Below are 18,953 nucleotides of genomic sequence, written 5' to 3' on the forward strand. Positions count from 1 at the left end.
TATAGCTCCTCGAGAAGCCCAAAATAGACCTCGTCGGGAAACCTCAGATAGAATTCAGGCTGAAGTTACTGAAGCGGAACCTACCCATGAACACAATTACCCTGACATGAGCACTTATGAAGGCATTTTGAGGAGTCAAATGCCTCTGGAAAGTTTAAGTCAGCAATTTGATGGGTAGTGGTAAATATTCATTATTATTATGTGTAGTAGCATATGTTTATTACTTGAATTATACTAATGATGTTGATTATATTTTTTAGGAGTTATACACCTACTCAAAATGATGGTCCTTCTTCAAGTTTCGGTGCAGTTGATTACTATTGGTACGTCTATTTTTTTTAACATCAATAGTATTATTTGATGTCTAGTAGTTAAAATACTCTAGTTACTTATGTAGGGATAATGTGGTCGTTGCACGAAATTATAGGCAAAGACCTGCTCTGGATGGTTCGGATTATCCGAATTATGTATTGACATCCTCGAGTGATAGTGAGGAAATACCTAATGTGGAGAAAAGTGAAGATGAAGAAAGTGAGGATGAGGTTGAGGTTGGTACTAATCCTCAATATCAAGTAGAACTGTTGCAATACATGATGAATATTCCGGCACACCAAGAAGAACTGAATTCACAACACCCATTTGACCAGCAAGCGCCTATGCCGCAAAGCCAATTTTAACAGCAAGAGTCGACCCTGGTTTAGTGGCATTCCGATGAGATCCTCTATCTTGATCATCTTCAAGATCGCCCCGATGCCTTTGTCTTTACTAGGTACGATGATCATATTCGATGAAGTTTGTGGAAAGAGTCGGTGGATCTTGTAAAACAGATGGTTCATATTGAAAAAGGCATGATTTTCAACTCGAAAAAATCATTACAAAGGGCTGTTAAGATTTATTGCATCCAGGGGATGAGGGAGTTCAAAGTTGACGATTCCACTCGAAAACTTTGGCGATTGCTCTGCAAGCGAAAAAATCAAAGCTGCCAATGGATGCTCCGTGGTAAGGAGACTGCTGAAAGATGTGGACTATTTCAAAGTTATACACAAGGCACACTTGTGATATAGGTGACCTCCCAGATGATCATTGCAATCTAGATACCAATATGATTGTTGTTGTGTTAGTTGGTGACATTGCAAAAAGCCCAAGGTATCCCATTCGCCTAAGTTTATTTTAATTTTGATGTTAATACGATGTTCCTCGTTGCTATATGCTGATATTTGAACTTATCCAGATACTCTATTAAAGATTGTATTACAGCCGTCCTGAAAGTATATCGCAAAACCGTTAGTAGACGGAAGGCCTATATTGGGCATAGGCGTACACATGAGATAGTCTACGGTAATTGAAAGGGCTCTTTCAAGACGTTACCGAGATACGTGTCGACTCTACAACACTTCAATCCTGGTACTGTTGTTGAATGGAAGCTCAAATGGAAGCCTGGTGTGCCCGGTAATATTTTTGAGTTTGTGTTTTGGGCATTCAAACTATGCATTGATGATTTTGCTCATTGTCGGCCAGTAATATCAATAGATGGAACACATCTGTACGGGGTATACGACATAAAGCTGCTAATTGCAGTTGGAATTGATGCAAATGGATCTATATTCCCTCTAGCTTTTGCAATTGCAGCTAGTGAGAGCACTAATACATGGGGTCTGTTTTTGAACTACTTGAGGCTATACGTTATTAAGGATCGTATGTGCATATGTATTATATCAGACAGAAATGCTAGCATATTAAGCAATATGTTTAATTTGCATGGGTAGCAGCCGTCCTTTGCCTACCAACGTTATTGTTTAAGGCATTTGAAGGCAAACTACCAAAAGACATATCGAAGCCTAGCATTTTGCAATTGGATGTGGGCGGCTGCAAGAGAGCATCAGGAGAAGAAATTTCACCTGCAGATGGAGATTATTAGGCGGGCAGATGAGGAAGCCTTTTACTGGTTGAATATAATTGATAAAGACAAATGGACATTACACCAGGATAAAGGTAGGCGATGGGGGATGCTGACAACAAACAACTCTGAGTCATTCAATGGCTTGTTGAAATCTGCACGGGGACTACCCGTCACCGCAATGGTGAGAATGACTTTTAAACAGGTTGTGGAGCGGTTCGTCACTAGATCAAAAGAGGCCAAAGGACTTGCGGCAGACGGTCTAAAATGGATGACAAAACTGTCACAATTGCTCGAGTATCACAAATTTAAGGCTTAGCAATACAACCGGATGGAGTACAACAATGCAGAGCGTATATTTGAACTCATAACAAGTGTGCACCAAGGTAAAGGAGGTAATGTCCACACAATTTGTGAGATTCCAAGAGCATGCACATGTGGCAAGTGGCAGTCATATCACATGTCATGTTCTCATGCCTTCAAGTGTTTTATCACAATGGAAAAAAAAGCCTCCACGTACGTGGCTAAGGAATATAGAGTTGAAAATTATGAAAAAACGTATGTTGGATGGTCCTACCCACTTGGTAGTGAGAGTTATTGGCCACCGAATCCATTTTCCATGGTTGCAAATAAAGCATTTATCCGTAAATTCAGAAAGAAAGCATACTCTCGTATTCCTAATGAAATGGATGTTCCACCAGGGAGATATACTCGAAAATGCTCATTTTGCAATTATGTTGGTCATGATAAGCGTAATTGTCCCTTACGACAAGGTGGTCAAAATACATCTCGCAGTGGAAGTAACTCTCGGGGCGGAGGAAACTTTCGTGGTGGAAGCACATCTCGCGGTGGTGGCAGAAGATCAATTCAAGGGCATGAATTGATGAATGTATTTTAATTTTTTTCTTTCTTTGATGTTTGTATTTTTACTACTTTCGGTTTGTTATTAATGAACAAGTTTAAATATTTTCATATTGTTATGAATGATGCAATTTAATTATTTTGAGATTGGTACGACTGATGCAATTTTGACTAAAAAATAGCACGCTTAAATCTCAACCCTAAAACATAAACAACTTAAAGCTAATGACACCAAGTCTTCATACAAAAATGGAGTTCGAGCACTTTTCAACCACTAAAACGACAATATGAAGTTTTGCTTATCCTTGGTATTGAGCCTACCTTATTAATCGGATAAAAATAAGTAGAGTTCTATATAAAATATTGAAGTTTCGAAGTTCTGAAATATGATTAATCTATAGCTAAAGTACGTAAAAAAGTGTAAGAAAGAGGAGTTTAACCACAAGAAGCAGAAAAAAAAAAAAGTGACCCCTTTTGTCACACCCCATTTTAACCCGGAGGTTAGAGTTAAAGTTAGAAGTATGACGTATTGGAGATTCCTGTTTTTGTTTATTTGTTTTAAGGAGTCGCCACCTAATTATTTATGGTGAATTAGGACACCTAAAGTTTATTAAAGTTATTTTCTAAAGTTAGCTCTGTTTAAGGTCTGCGAAACTTAAGATTCTAGGTAAGGGTTCAATTAGTCTAAAGGGAAGGTATTAGGCACCCTTTAAGACCCATTAACAATGGTTAACCGACCGGACTTATGATTAGTTAGGCTAAGTGTAAATATATTATTATAGGAGAGGAAATAGCTTTGCAAAGTTGTAGATAACCATGTGAGAATGCTATTTAAAATAGAACTTGTATAAAAAATAATAATTTGTATAAAAGAATATTTCTAATGTTATTTTTTGTAAACACGGCTTATAAATGTCGTCAAGGTTTTAAAACGAAAGTGTAATAGTGTTGTTTAAAATAATACTTATAGAAAATGTAATAATTTGCGTAAAAGAAGATTCTAAATGTTAAATGAGACTCAAAATATTGCTAAGACCTTAAATGAAAATATAGTAATGTTATTCGAAAAATAAGATTTTGTAGAAAATAGGGTAATTTACCTATGAATAATAGCCTTTTAAAAGATGAATTGCCAAATGTTATCTTTAGATAAAAATGATGTTATATGAATATGGTGGTATAGAAATGCCTAGACTTATGTTCTTAAATATGATGAAAAGTCCATAAGTTTCTTTCTATTTTTTATCACTCTTTATTTAAAACAATTTCGGCTAAAAATATGTATAATTAGACAAATCTTGAAAATGTTTATAAAATATGATTGAATTCCTATTTAACGATGTTTTGAAATTCATGAGATAGTAAGAATAAAAAAGATGATTCATTTAACAAAAAATATATATAATCATATTATTTGAAAATCAATTACTCGAATAAATGTTATAGGTACTATAAATGGTTTAGAAAATAGAAGTGAATGTAATTTGTGGATTTAACTATCCATTACTAAACTAAAAAAACCTTAATGTTACTAAAGTTTATCTTAATTAACAAGCATAAATGTTAGTCATACAAACATGTTAAATGCACACAGAAATAAAAATGGAGGGATAGATATAATGTAAATGGGCTTGGCCCATTTGGATTGCTGTGATCCGTTTGCAGCTGGGCTTCGGCCCAGTAACAATTTTTATTTGTTGCTGCTGTTGTCACGCCTATTGGGCTTCGGCCCAGATTTTTATTCCCTTGTTTGGCTGCGAATTGGCTGCTACTATATGGGGGGGCTGACTCGAGGAATGTTACGTTGGGCCTTTAGCCCAACACCGGATGCGGAAGATGACGAGTCCCTTGGACTCGCACTCGATAGTCATGCATTAAAACGAACGAAAAGAATTAGTATTCATTCGGGAAAATTAGCAAAAGCTAGATAACAAAACACTGGAAAGGCAAAACAAACATGCTGGAAGTCCAAACTAAGCATTTTTTATGAAAAAATAAATAATGAATCTCAGTGTGCTAAAGGGGAAAACTGATTATCAAGAATGACTTGGACGTAACATGTTCTTCAAATGTCAAACATAATACACACCCGAGTCTAAACATGGCAGATTTGAGACATACAGGACACCTATTAAGTTCAAGAGGGATATCATAGTACTCAGGTCGATTTTCAGTTCATGTTCTTCATATTGACAAGGCATAACACTAAGATCTATAGAAAAATATCATCACTACCAGTGGCTTACAAGGCCAGAATTAAAATATCAACACCTCTTAGTTCTATTTTTACAATCAGTTTCTCATTTATCATGAACGTATAAAAAGAAAACAAGCATTGAATCACAGATAGAACACAGCAGCCCAATGTCATAGTAAAACAGTAGAGTAAGCAATAACAGTAATATCTCCTCCAAATAGGCACCAAAATAGAGAATCAATCCAGCCAAATATAGCAAACATTTGCTGCAAATTTGCAGCAGTCAAGTTAAACTAAAAGGGCAGTGTTTTCAGCCAATGGTACTTATCACAATTAACATATGTAGCTGTATAGGAAAACATACATCAGGAAAATGATTCGAGGAAAAGTGGACAGGATGATACTCAGTCTTTTAAATCTCGAAAGATGAATTTAAAGAAGGTTTCAGCAGTTTATAAGACCATAAATGCCAGGCTAATATCGGATTGATTCATTCAACAATAATGACTCAAATTAAAAAAAGGACAGAGAGCAGGTTGCTGAGGACCAACAAAGGCAAATCAATTCAGAATATTGATGTAGAGCTAGGTGGAGTGTTTCCATGCACTAGAGACATAGAGGGAACAACTAAGGGTATAGGAAAATATACTTAGAGATAAGGGCCAAACAAGGCAAGTATAATTGTGACTGATTCAGCCACAACTCATCAGAATGGTCAGGAGGTGAATGAATGATAGGTCATAGCAAGATTTAAGAAGACAACACCAAAAGAATGACCTATGGTACTATAATGACTCTGCAGCAAATTAGATCTTAAGTATATCCACGAATGAGTGCAAAATTTAGTTTTTTTTGTTAAGATGTTTGCAAATGACAAGCATACGTAGTCTGAACCAACCATCAATTGTTGAAAGGGCTGGATCAAACAGAATAGCAGAAAGGCAAACAGAATAGCGGTCCGAGATACAGTTCATAATACCACACAAGCAAAAGACATGCCCCCAAGTCAAGTTCTGTCATTCATTTGTTTGAAAAGACAAATAGGCAAATATTCAAATCTGATCCCTATATGAAGGTTTACAATACTTTCACATCTATGCGATTGGTTGGACTTTATCAATCTAGTAGCCATACAATAGGTCTCTTATAGGACATCATGTTGATCCAAGCTACTTTCATCTCACAACCCTTTAGAACATATGTGATCTTAACACTAATCTTAAAACATGCTTGTGTTGTAAACTGTGATTGATATGTTGATAGAACATTCACAACACATCCATGGGCAACCAAACAACAGATTTAACTAACCACTATGTAGACATGGACAAACATAGAGAAAAGTAATCACCAATTGTTCTAAGTATGAATATGTATCAGACCACACACATATCTGAGAAACCCAGAACTAAACCCAAAGGGATCAAAAAACAGAGGCTATTTATCACTCCCTTGAACACGACACCAAAAATATTTTCCACTTTCGTGAAAGGGTCAAAGCAATTATTAGAACAATTGAAAGGGCAACCAAAATGTATCGTAATTAATAAATTTAAATTAAAAGAAGTGAACTTCTCAACCCGAAAAAAAAAAAGTGAAATAACTCAAAGCATCTGAATTCTGAAGTATGGTCCCCACTTAGTGACATTCCCTAATTTCCACAAAAAGCTCTTTATGCTCTTTCTATTTCTTTTTGACAAATTCTACAAATGTATATCTAGAGAGACAGACACACAACTCATACTAGAAGACACAGAAGATACATAGCAAATTAAGCTTCTTTTGCTTCACTTTCTCTTTCTCTCTGTAAGAGTTATTTTAATCTTTGAAGCAATGATCAGATGTGTAAGCTTAAGAATTGGCTGGACAATTTTCACACTCTTTGTATGTATTCTAATAAGTCTTCTTGTTCTTCTTCTGCAACGGCCTCATCCACACAAGAATTGCAATTTATTCAGAGGAAGTTGGATTAGAGATGAAACTAATAATTATCCTCTCTATAATTCAACTCACTGCCCTTTCATTGAACATGAATTCAACTGCCAGAGAAATGGTCGTCCAGACAAAGATTACCTTAAATACAGATGGAAACCCCATGGTTGTTCCTTAACAAGGTACCACTTCTAGCTTTCTCTACATGTTAAATCACTTCTTGTGTTATTTTTCTACGAGTAGCGTTAATAATATTTATACTATCATACTCCCTCAGTCTCAAACTATTTGTCTTTTTTTTTTTTGTTCCTTTACACGTCTCTTATAAATATTAATTAGGAGGTGTATTTGATTAGTTTATCTTTATTTATGTCTAAGTTATAATCTCTCTCCTTTAAATATTTACTCTATTTATGTGTCTGACAAAATTCTTTTTAAGGGTAAAATGAAAAAAAAAATTGTGTCCTGAACTTTTAAAATGATAAATAATTTAAGATAATTATTTTTAATAATCATGATAAATAATATGAGACGGAAGGAGTATTAAGTTGATTTACAATAACAAACAAATACTACTGTAATATTCTGTCATAATCGATGAATTAAAATTGAATAGTAATGATTTATGGGTTGATCGAAAGGCAAAAGAAGATGGAGGTCATGGGAGCTGAGGAATTAATTTTTCTAGGAGATAATAGTGGGGTGACACGTGATAAAGTCCAGTAAAGTGGCAGGAGAAATGATGTTTTGAAAGATCACAATGCAATCTTTTACTTTTGTCCTAATTTCTCCGTTCCCATCTCAAAAAGTGTTTTTTCCCCTCTTATTCGCTATCGATCGACGTTAAAATTCTAAAATCACACCATTGATACGGATTATACTTAGTAGTCCCTTTTTCATACAAAGGAATGACGGACCTAAATAGAGTAAATGGATATAGAAGATTATTATAAATTAAGATGATCATACAAGGAGTTTAATTAATATTGAAATTGAGCAAAGGTTGTCGACTGTTAAGACTTAACAGGAAAAGTAGTATATTTTTGTTCTGTCGATGGAACGATTTGTATTAACGTATCATACGATATTTCAAATAACTATCTTATGATTGTGTGTATTTACTGTAGATGAACATACATAGATGGTTTTAAAGTGAAAACGAAAAAATCCAGTTAAGATCTTGAGTTTTTGATGATATGATAGATCTCTAGAACTAAAAAGTTGTTAGCTTTTAATAACCACTAGAATAAAGGTGCTTATCCTTTTGTGCACTACACGTTGAATCCCCACCGAATACTGTATGATTTAAAAGTTTTACTGACAAGCTAAAGAAAAAATGTTACGTTATTTTCTTGCATTTCAAAACCATGCTGTCAATGTCACGGACCACAATGCCGCATTTCTCTCGGATGTTCGTCTCCTGTAACTCTCGGAAAGCTATACGATATATTCAAATATTGTATTTCATTAAAAAATATAATATATTGCGGTACGATACAATATGATACCTGGATGTGTTACAATCATTTAGATAAGGTGTTACGTAAATTTTGGTTGATAAAAAATAATGAAATGATCAAACTATGTGTCACAACCACTTAGATAAGGTGTTACCTAAATTTTGATTGATAAAAAATAATGAATTTAACAATACAATAACATTTAAATAATTAATAATCAAAATAAATATTGTATTAAAATAATAATATCATACGATACAATAGGTAACAACCCATACAAACAAGCTGTAACTTTTAAGTTTTATGTCAAACCTCTCAAAAGATTGTTTTTATTTTTATTTCAAATAGATATTTGGTCTTTTCCCCCCAAATTATAAAGAATTATGTTAACTATTTCCTCTAATTTAGTGGTGAAGTATTAGATCCGTGAATAAACACAATTATTCTGTAATTATCTGGGCGGACGTTTAACAACATACGGGTCATGGATCATTGCCAACTTGCTAGAATTTCTTTTTTATCTTCGTTAAAGTACTTAAATTAAAGCTCGTGCATTCCCAACTTTCTAGCTTTCCCTTCCTATCTTGTTAAAACAGCTAAAAAAGTTAGGCGGATGGAGCCCACTATAACTAGGGGTCAATTGAACTCTAAACTTTCGATGCTGGATATAAATTTATGCGTCAAAATTTATTAAAATTACAATAAATAGTAGATATGAACTCGTAACTTTAGAAATATAATGGTTTAATGCTAAAATATTAAAAGGTTAAGCCCATAAAATTTAAATCCTAGATCCACTGTAGCAGCATGTGTCTATTAATTTTCTATTGTATTATTGTTCGAATAATGTGTTTAGTGCCGTGAATGTCCAAACTTAATAAAATTAAATGATAAACTCTAGTGCATTCTTAAAACAGATAGCTACTTTTTGTCTTTATACAGATTTGATGGACGAGCATTCTTGAGGAAATTCAAAGGAAAAAGCATAATGTTTGTGGGAGATTCACTCAGTAGGAACCAGTGGCAGTCACTTGTATGCCTTCTTTACACATCACAGTCAAGAGCCAATTATAATGCAACTAGAGTTGGCAATGTTTCCATTTTCACCTTTTTGGTAAATTCCGCTTTTCCTAAAGTTTTATTTGCACCATACTTAATCCAATTGCAGAATTATGGTCAATCATGGAACATAGTTGGAGAGAAACTAAGTCCGTTATTGAGTTAGTTGATTGTAAATAAGTGTTAAAAGTATTTTTATATACTGAACTGATTTTGTTAATAAGCAATTATATATGTTTATATAGAAGTGTTGAAACTGATAATAAATAATTGATATTTGGTGAAAAGAATGATGATAAGCTGAATCTTTTGGTAAAATGACTTTTCAAACAAAAAATAAATAAATTTGAAAGTATCTTTATAAAAAAAAAAAAAAAAAAAAAGGAAGAATGATTAATATGGATTAGATAGCAAGTTAGGAGTTTTGATTTGGTAGATGAAAATGCATAAGTTGGGGAGGACCAACTTAATGACTTTGATTGATTTTAGCTTATAATTACTTTGAGTGTCTACCAAATCCGTAGATAAATGGGAAAAAAGTGCTTATAAGTTTGTTAACTAACTTATAAGTCTTCTAATTTGAAGGAAAAAAATTCATTTGTGCCCTTGAACTCTTTTAGATTATATTCGATATCTAAAGTACACTGATGATTAATCTGCATTTTGTATTTGAGTAGGTTCACACAAAAAATAAAACACTCCATGCTGTTTCATTTTTGTCTCTATGTATACATAAAAAGTCCGCCTTGTGATAAATATAAACTCATCTTGATGATGTTTTGGGGGGCCTCAAATGTGAAATTGACTGAAAACGAACTGATTCAATAACCATGTAGAAAAGAGCATTTTATCTAACAATAACAGAGCTGTTGCATGTGCGAACAAAGTATCACATTGGTAGCTAAAAAGAAAAATGAGCTACTTATAAGGTGTTGAATATTCTTAATGGTGTGATGCCTTTTGGGAAAGACCGTGCGGGCTTGGCCCAAAGCGGATAATATCACATCGTATTAAGAGTATGTTTGGACCGTTTAGCCCAACAACTGGTATCTGAGCCAATGATTTGGCGGGACGAGTATAAAGATGGCGGAGGGTTGTGTGGGGCCCGGTTTAGTACCCTTGCCCGTCTATGGGCCGGTTTATGACCTTTACTCGTAGCTTTGAAGACGCATACACAGCCTTGGGGCTTCGGTGACCGTAAATACTCTGGCGATATAGATGACACACAGACAAGTTGAATTTCTGACCCGTGAATTATGGTAATGAGCCATGTGGAACTTAGTTCGAGAGGGAGATTAGTGTTGAATACTCTTAATGGTGTGAGACCTTTTGAGAAAAATCGTGCGGGCTTGGCCCAAAACGGACAATATGACACTGTATTAAGAGTATCTTTGGACCGTTTAGCCAACACTTATAGAGGCATGGGCAAATTGGCTCACGTATCTTATCTAATTGTTAGATCTTTCATAATCAAGATCAGTTTGTTATGAACCACACGCTTGCCATTAAAGCCCCTCATGGATTAGATTATTTGTTGGAAGTTGGAACTGTTACTGTCTCAACAGATTCATGCATCTACAAGATTAGACATATAGAAATCGTTTATGTCTGTTTATTTTAGGTAAGGAGAATTTCCTTTTAGTAGACAGTAATACATGTCTGATTATTATTTTTCTTGGCCAAATACGTAAAAGTATTTTGTTAATAGATGTGAGTGAGACTCGAAATCAAGACCTAAACAAGAACCGCTTCATTTACGTAGGACGTAGTGTGGTCAAGCGAAGTCAGAGGCATCGAGGACAGATGTAACACGATTACAAGTTTTTCCATTTCTTTTTTGGAAGCTTATGCTTTATGCACTACAGAGTAAAAGATGTACATACACAACCAGATCACTTATAGAATAATTTATAAGTAAGTCTCTGTGATGCTCTCAATCTTAACCAAAAAATTCTGATTCGTTTTGAGCCCTGAATGAAGTTGCATCTTAAAGGGAGTGCTTTATCTTTCAAATCGGGACTTCCCAGAGTGACTCCGGATTAATCTAACCTCAAAAGGGGTGTCGAATACCGTATAAGAAACTAAAAAAATAATATTGGTAACATGACAAAATAATGGAGTAAATAACACTATGACATGGTATAGAAGCTCACCAGCTTTTCAGGATTTTGGAACTTCTATTCTTTCTATTTTCCTCTTAAGTTCACCTCAAATTAAAACTTAATAGTTATAAAAGCTCACCCTTTTCAGGATTTTGGAGTGCAAGTGATGTTAGACCGGACTGTGTATTTGGTGGATGTTGTGATGCAAGCAAAGGGCAGAATCTTAAAACTAGACTCAATTGAAGGTGGCAAGTTATGGAAAGGAATTGATATGCTAATCTTCAACACTTGGCATTGGTGGAATCGCAGAGGAATCAGTCAACCGTCAGTCCACATTTCTACATGACTAGTTAATTGTCTTATTAACTTAGCTAAAATTTCACAGCATATATATTTTCTTTATGTCGCAGATGGGATTATATTCAAATAGGAAGCAAATACTACAAAGACATGGATCGTATGGTTGCTTTCGAGAGAGCCCTGATTACATGGGCCAAGTGGATCGACACCAACATTGATCCTTCAAAACAATTGGTTTTCTTTCAAGGAGTTTCACCATCACATTACAAGTAAGAGTAATTAAAAGACAAACCAATCTAATTTGCTATCCTAGGAAAAAATTGGCAAATAACCATTTTAATGCGGAAATAAATTTTGATAAAATATCCCTAGTCAAAACAAGTAGAAACTTCGGGATTTTTTTTACCGAAGTTTAACATTTATTTGTTTGAATTCCATGAAAATTCTTAGAGTTTGAACTAATAAAGATTAAACTCCGTGAATCATTTATGAAATTTAAAACTCCAGCAAATTTTCACATTTAGTTTGCGAAAATTTAAACTCCGTGAATCGTTCCTGGAGTTTGAACCGATAAAGTTATGAAACATTGGTTAGAAAATCCACCTAAGGTTCATCTAATTGTTCTATGTTTTAAGTATTTTTATTAAAATATTATTTTTGCCTTAAAAGTAACTTTCTCATGTTACATTTCAAATAGTAACTATATGTTAATAAGCAGTCCAAAAACTGGTCATCTAGATTAATTTTTACCTATACATAGGAGGATGGGTTCAACTGAAACCTTCATTTTTAACAAGAGTACTAAGTTCAAATAAATTTTAGATCCATCTCTGTTTTACATGATTTTTTTTTTTTTGTCTAATTGGACAAATCTCGTGTCTTTTTTTTTTTTTTTTCATTTCAAACTACAGTGGTACCGATTGGAGTCAACCAGGCGTGAGAAGCTGCTCGGGGCAGAGTCGACCGCTAAGCGGATCGTCGTATCCGGCAGGTCTACCACCAGCATTGGCAGTGCAAAAAAATGTATTGAGGACAATTAAGAAGCCAGTGACATTGCTTGATGTGACAGCCCTTTCTTTATTACGTAAAGATGGACATCCTTCAATTTATGGGATGAGTGGAAGTACAGGAATGGATTGTACCCATTGGTGCCTAGCAGGAGTACCTGATACTTGGAATGAATTACTCTATAACCTTATTCTTTAATTTGGCTCCTATTTACCTCGTTAATATTGTCGAGCACTTAAATTGAACCACAGAAAAATGAAAAAAATTCATTATTGTCAATGAGAATATACGTTAGAAGTTGAGAATATAATAGAGCGCTACAGTTTCTTGACAATTTTTTGAGGTCATTAATTTGTCTGTGACTCTGTAAAGATTCTATATATCGATTCAAAACTGATTTATATGGTGGAAAAAAAAACTCATCTACTTCATTCATAATTGATACTCTTTTTTAAATAGACTAAAAAAGAAATAGTAATGTATATACTCATAAACTAATATGGAAGGGAGTACAAGGCAATTGGTCTTTTGTTGCACCCTGAATATCTTATGAACTACAAAAACAGGAAAGAAAAAAATTGCAACGTCCAAGAAAAAGACGATTAAGAGAAGGCTAAGGTAATTTCCAAATGGGGCAAACCATTTGGAAGTGGACTAGAAGTCATATGGCTAATAGTCCAAAATCTTGAAGCCCAACGAATTTTTAAATTTTGGCCACTCTCTTTTTTTCCTTCCACAAAATGGGGAATCAAATTCTTTACCATGAAGGGGAAATTCAGGTACATAGTTTAAAAAGAAAAGAAAGTTTTTGAAACTTATAATCCTACACATATCGTAATATTTGTGTCGTTATAACACTTCAAAAAGTAAGGACATAAAATAAGTATAAGGGGCCTGGGGCCATGTAATATCATTCAGTATAATAGTATAACTTTGCTTAGAAGTATCATATGAAATTGCTGAAACTCGCTAAAAACAAACTGTAAACATCAAGCAATAATGATAACAATTCTGCTCTGCCTAATAAAGGCCACTACACTCACTACATAAAGTGAAATAATAAATAAATTTTACCAAAAATAGTGCTTGGCTCCAACAATATATATACATCACCATCGATCCAAATTATCCCTTCATTTTTCCAAGTACTCTTCCCCATTTTTCATATCCAATTTTCCTTCTTCCCTCTTCTGTAATGGAAACTAAACAATATTTCAGTTTTGTATGTTTCGTCTATGTTATTTTGTGCCTACATTATCAGTCAACTAGTGCTGTACTATTGAAACATTTCAGTCACTCTAGAGGATCATCAAAATCAAGCAGCTGTGATATTTTTCAGGGCAAATGGATTTATGATGATTCATATCCATTGTATAATTCATCGATATGTTCTTTTATTGAAGGACAATTCGATTGCCTAGGAAATGGCCGACCTGATAAACTATATGTTAAGTACAAATGGAAGCCTACTGCATGTGAATTGCCCAAGTACGTATAGTATCATTATTTAAGTTTATGCTTCAATGTGGTTTATTTGCAAATATGATCAGAGACGGATTTAGAATGTTGAGTTTATAAATTTTGGATAGATTATCTATACATATTAAGTTGATTTCTTAACACAAATACAGAGTTTAGCCGTATAGCTACTTGCATGCGTAGAACCATGATTTGAACTTTATAGATTCTAAACTCTAGGATAGTGACATCAGGTATTAGTAACTAGTTTTAAATTCAATGTCTGTGCATATATATTTACTGAATCTTTTAATACAAATATGAAGTTTAATTTTAACCTAGTGGATTCGACGAAATTCGTACGTCAGCTTCTAGCCCCGCCCTTGACTACTGGTTCTACCGAGTCAGTAACTTGAACTCTATTTCTGGCCCTGGCTAAATTTAAAATCCTACTTTAATTATTTTTTTTTAAAATATTATTTGGATAGATTTGATGGATTGGATTTTCTGAGGAGGGTGAAGGGGAAAAGGATAATGTTCATAGGGGACTCATTGAGCCTTAACCAATGGCAATCACTCACATGCATGTTGCATACAAGAGTGCCTCAGCTCAACTTCACAATCCAGAGGACAGGAGATGTCTCCAACTTTGTTTTCCAGGTATTACTAAGGATATGAAATTTCAAATTACAATTAAATCTCTATGACAACATTAATGGATAATTAATAACTTGACAAGCGGTGAGTAGTATGCTATTTTACGTAGGATTTAAGTAATACAAACTGAACGTATAATTTTTTTTTATACCATCAGATTAATTTAACCAGTTATAGTAACTTACTAGTCTTCTATTTTCAAGTTCCATATTAGACTTGCTTTGAAAATTTACCTATTATTATATGTGAACTTAAAAAGAAGCACCTTTTGCGAATACAAAATGTAACGACTTTGAAGTTTTAATTAACTTTATTGGAACTTCATCTCTATAATCAATCATATTTTTAATTTTGTTGCAGGACTATAACGTTTCTTTGGTTTTATCACGAAATGCATTTCTGGTAGATTTGGTTAAAGAGAAGATAGGCAGAGTTCTAAAACTTGATTCTATCAAAAACGGCGACGTTTGGAAAGGCTTCGACATGCTCATTTTCAATACATGGCACTGGTGGCTCCACAAGGGAAGCCAACAATCGTAAGCTTTTCTTAATTATTAATCTTTTATCTATGCCTTTTTAATTTATTTCATATTAATTATTGAAATTTTTTATACTACACATGCAACAGTTCAACAAAACTCACAGTAAAACATAACCCTAATCTTTATTTTCTTACAAATTTTAATCAGTATAGAGTATATAATCATTGTATAGTTAATGTGTATATTGATTATGCACTTGTTATACACTGAACAAACATTGACAATGGTTACAAAATGTTACCGTTAGGTAAGTGAAATTTTCATAACCGACTAGCTAAAATATGTTAAGATCCCTTATTTATTTGCAGCGGAATTGCTTTATCTGGTGCAAGGTTATTGAAAATACCCTCTTTTCTCTTTGTTTTGTTTCCTCTTTATGTTCTTCACTTACCAAGTACCTCTAGTTTGGACCAAAATAATTTTTAACGTCTCAAATTGATGAAATTATGCTTGCCCCTTATCTCCAATCTTTTACCATTAGATAAGTTATGATATATGGCTTTATTTGATTTTTTCTTTTTTTTTCTTTTTCAGATGGGATTTTATCCAGAAAGGAGATCAAATGTATAAAGACATGGATCGTTTGGTGGCCTTTAAGGAGGGACTTAAAACTTGGTCTAATTGGGTAGAATCTAATATTGATCCTACCAAAACAAGAGTATTCTTTCAGGGCATCTCTCCTACACATTACAAGTACGATTCATCACTTTCTTTTGATTTTCTTGGATTTTTACACTACACAACAGTTCAATAAAGTTCACAACAAAAGATAGCCATAATCTATGTTTTTTTTACAAATTTTATCCAGTATAATCATTCCATATGATTTGATTATACACATATGATATACTTATTATGCACTGAATATATACTGGCGACAAACACAAATGATTATGGCCAGACGAGTGAAATTCACTATAAAAAAAACTGAAATCAGCTACGAACTTTGTCGCTAGTCTGTCCTAAGTAGCTAACAGAACTTTCTGATAATCCGTCGGTAATTCTGCGCTAAATAAGGTTAGTAACGAATTTTGTTGTTTAACTACAAAAATTTCTGTCGCTAATTTTTATTTTTTAGTATTAAAAAAACCTTTTAGCCGCCCAACTAAAAATGTTAATATTCCTTGATTCCTTTTTGTATCCTTTCCATAGGATAGGATTGGTAGTAAATTTAATTTCCTATTTGGAACTAAGCTAAATGTTGCAAATTTAAGAACTCTCATTAAAATGCAGATCTAAGAATGCTAGTTCAATTGTTACAACTAATTCTGATTTGTCTATTCCTAATAGCTTTACTTTACATGGTCTAACTTCTAACACAGGTTTTAATATTGTATTAATTAAAATGCCTATCCTTCGGCTAGATTATCTTAAAAGTCTATTTTAAACATGCAAAATGAAGTTTTATGACCGTAAAAGAACCTTAGTTAAATATACAAAGATGGGGGGTCCATTGCCAAGAATATAAAGTACACGCAAAAACACACACTTATGGCGACAAAGGTGTCACCTATCATGAGGTCTAAAATTCATGTATTAAATTTGATAACAAAGACTTTCAAACTTTTCAATCAATTAAAGGACTTGCGTATTATAATTGCAACTTTTGGACAGGGTCTAAAACAAGTAGTGATGAAACTCGACAAACAAATCTTATTAAACCGCTATGGAAGAGATTTTTCGTTTGTCACCTTAGAAGGGCAAGGGTGATTAATTGATGATAATAATTAGGAGTAAGTTAAAGATTTTTGCTTGTTAATTATGTTTCAATATGTCTTCACGTGCGAACCTGGTTATGTTTAATGGGTTCAAGCTTGCACGTGGAAATTTTTCAATAATGGGCGATGGTGCGACTCAATAATGGGTTCAAGCTTGCACGTGGAAATTTTTCAATAATGGTGCGACTCAAAATCAAGACTTTTACCTACTTTGTTACTATTTTAATTGTTTGACCATCTTATCTAAAAGTTTAAGCAATTAGAAAACTTTTTACTTGTACATAATTATCACTGATTTGGGCTAAGTTTGATGGATGGAATGACGATGCACCCATTTATTAACTCAGTTCATTTTAACCCACCTAAATTCAACTCATCTAAAAGTTGGACTGGTTTAGGCGAAGCATGTAGCCCAATTGACTGTGAAAAGCTCTCTTAAATTACTTAAAATATCAGTCCGTCTCAACGAACTATGTTCTACAATATAGGATTGGACAATAACTTATTTATTAATAGGGAATCTACACATTTGACCGCTCTACTGAAAATATTTACATTCTTTAGCCAATATACATAATATATATGCATATTATACAGTATCGACTATTTTTGGATGACCAACTAATTATATTAATTGAGCTCATTTTAACTCGGGTAAATTCAACCCAGGCTTAATGTTTGCTACCCTAGCTTGAACAGTGATTAATTAATGATAGTAAGGAAACAGTCTGAGAATCTTTGCTTATTTTCAACTTTTTTCATGGGACCATAAATCAGTGGGAAAGAGTGGAATGCTAGCAAAAGTAATAATTGCAATGGAGAGATTCAACCAATTAGTGGCTCAGTGTATCCTGGAGGACCAATGGCAGCAGCAACAGCAGTGATGGAAATATTAAGCAACATGTCAAAACCAGTGACATTAATTGATATTACATTACTTTCTCAGTTAAGAAAAGATGGACACCCCTCTATTTATGGTATTAATAAAAATGGTACAAAGACAAAGGGAAGTGATTGTAGTCATTGGTGTCTTGCTGGTGTGCCTGATACTTGGAATCAACTCTTTTATGCTCTTATTGTTAACCAAGCCAAATCAATTACTATATGAACAAGTGATTTTATCTATCCGTTAAAGTCTAGATGGACAAAGTTAATTGGTACCTGTACTGATGAAAAATACTAGCAAATACTTTGTAGAATTAGTCGAGGTGCCCTGACCCGGACACCTGCACGATTATAACTAACTAGAAACATACTATATGAACAATTTCTTTTGCAAGGTTGTATAGTCCATTTTTATTTCAATTATTGTAGCCTGAAAATTCTAAGACAATATTCAATGTTTATTGTTTGGACCAAGAACGTCCTCTTGAACTTGAGCGCGCAATCCAAATCAATTACTACATGAACAAGCGATTTTATCCATCTGTTAAAAATTCGGCGTACATAATTATTAGGTATTTGTATGATAGGAGATAGGAGATAGTAAATACGTTGTACAATTAGTTGAGGTGCGCGCAACTGGCCCGGACGCCACGATTTTGAGAAAAATATTATATGAATAATTTCATTTGCAAGGTTGTATAGTCCAACAACCCCCCCCCCCCCCCCAACCCCCCAATATGATTGTAGCTTCGGAACTTCTAATTAAGAGCATATTCAATGTTTATAGTTTGAACCAAGAACGTCTTCTTGAACTTTAGCAACGTAGTTTAGGAAAACATTCTATAATCGGATGCCTGTTATCTCCCTAGTAATTATT

The 18,953-nt window shown here is 33.8% G+C and overlaps 2 protein-coding genes across 2 annotated transcripts; both read left to right on the top strand.

The window, feature by feature from the left end:
• The first annotated feature begins 6,578 nt into the window (after positions 1–6,578).
• On the top strand, positions 6,579–13,150 carry LOC132617730 (protein trichome birefringence-like 41). Its single transcript, XM_060332803.1, has 5 exons — positions 6,579–7,069; positions 9,290–9,461; positions 11,657–11,832; positions 11,919–12,077; positions 12,720–13,150. The coding sequence occupies exons 1-5, from the start codon at positions 6,789–6,791 to the stop codon at positions 13,012–13,014; spliced, it is 1,083 nt and encodes a 360-aa protein (XP_060188786.1). The 5' UTR covers positions 6,579–6,788; the 3' UTR covers positions 13,015–13,150.
• A 700-nt stretch (positions 13,151–13,850) lies between these two features.
• Positions 13,851–18,470, top strand: LOC132617729 (protein trichome birefringence-like 41). Its single transcript, XM_060332802.1, has 5 exons — positions 13,851–14,304; positions 14,763–14,934; positions 15,292–15,467; positions 16,008–16,166; positions 17,969–18,470. Exons 1-5 carry the CDS (start codon positions 14,012–14,014, stop codon positions 18,297–18,299), a joined length of 1,131 nt encoding a protein of 376 aa, XP_060188785.1. The 5' UTR covers positions 13,851–14,011; the 3' UTR covers positions 18,300–18,470.
• The last annotated feature ends 483 nt before the right edge of the window (positions 18,471–18,953 follow it).

Source organism: Lycium barbarum, chromosome 11, assembly GCF_019175385.1.
Source record: "Lycium barbarum isolate Lr01 chromosome 11, ASM1917538v2, whole genome shotgun sequence".
In the NCBI taxonomy this organism is placed as follows: Eukaryota; Viridiplantae; Streptophyta; class Magnoliopsida; order Solanales; family Solanaceae; genus Lycium; species Lycium barbarum.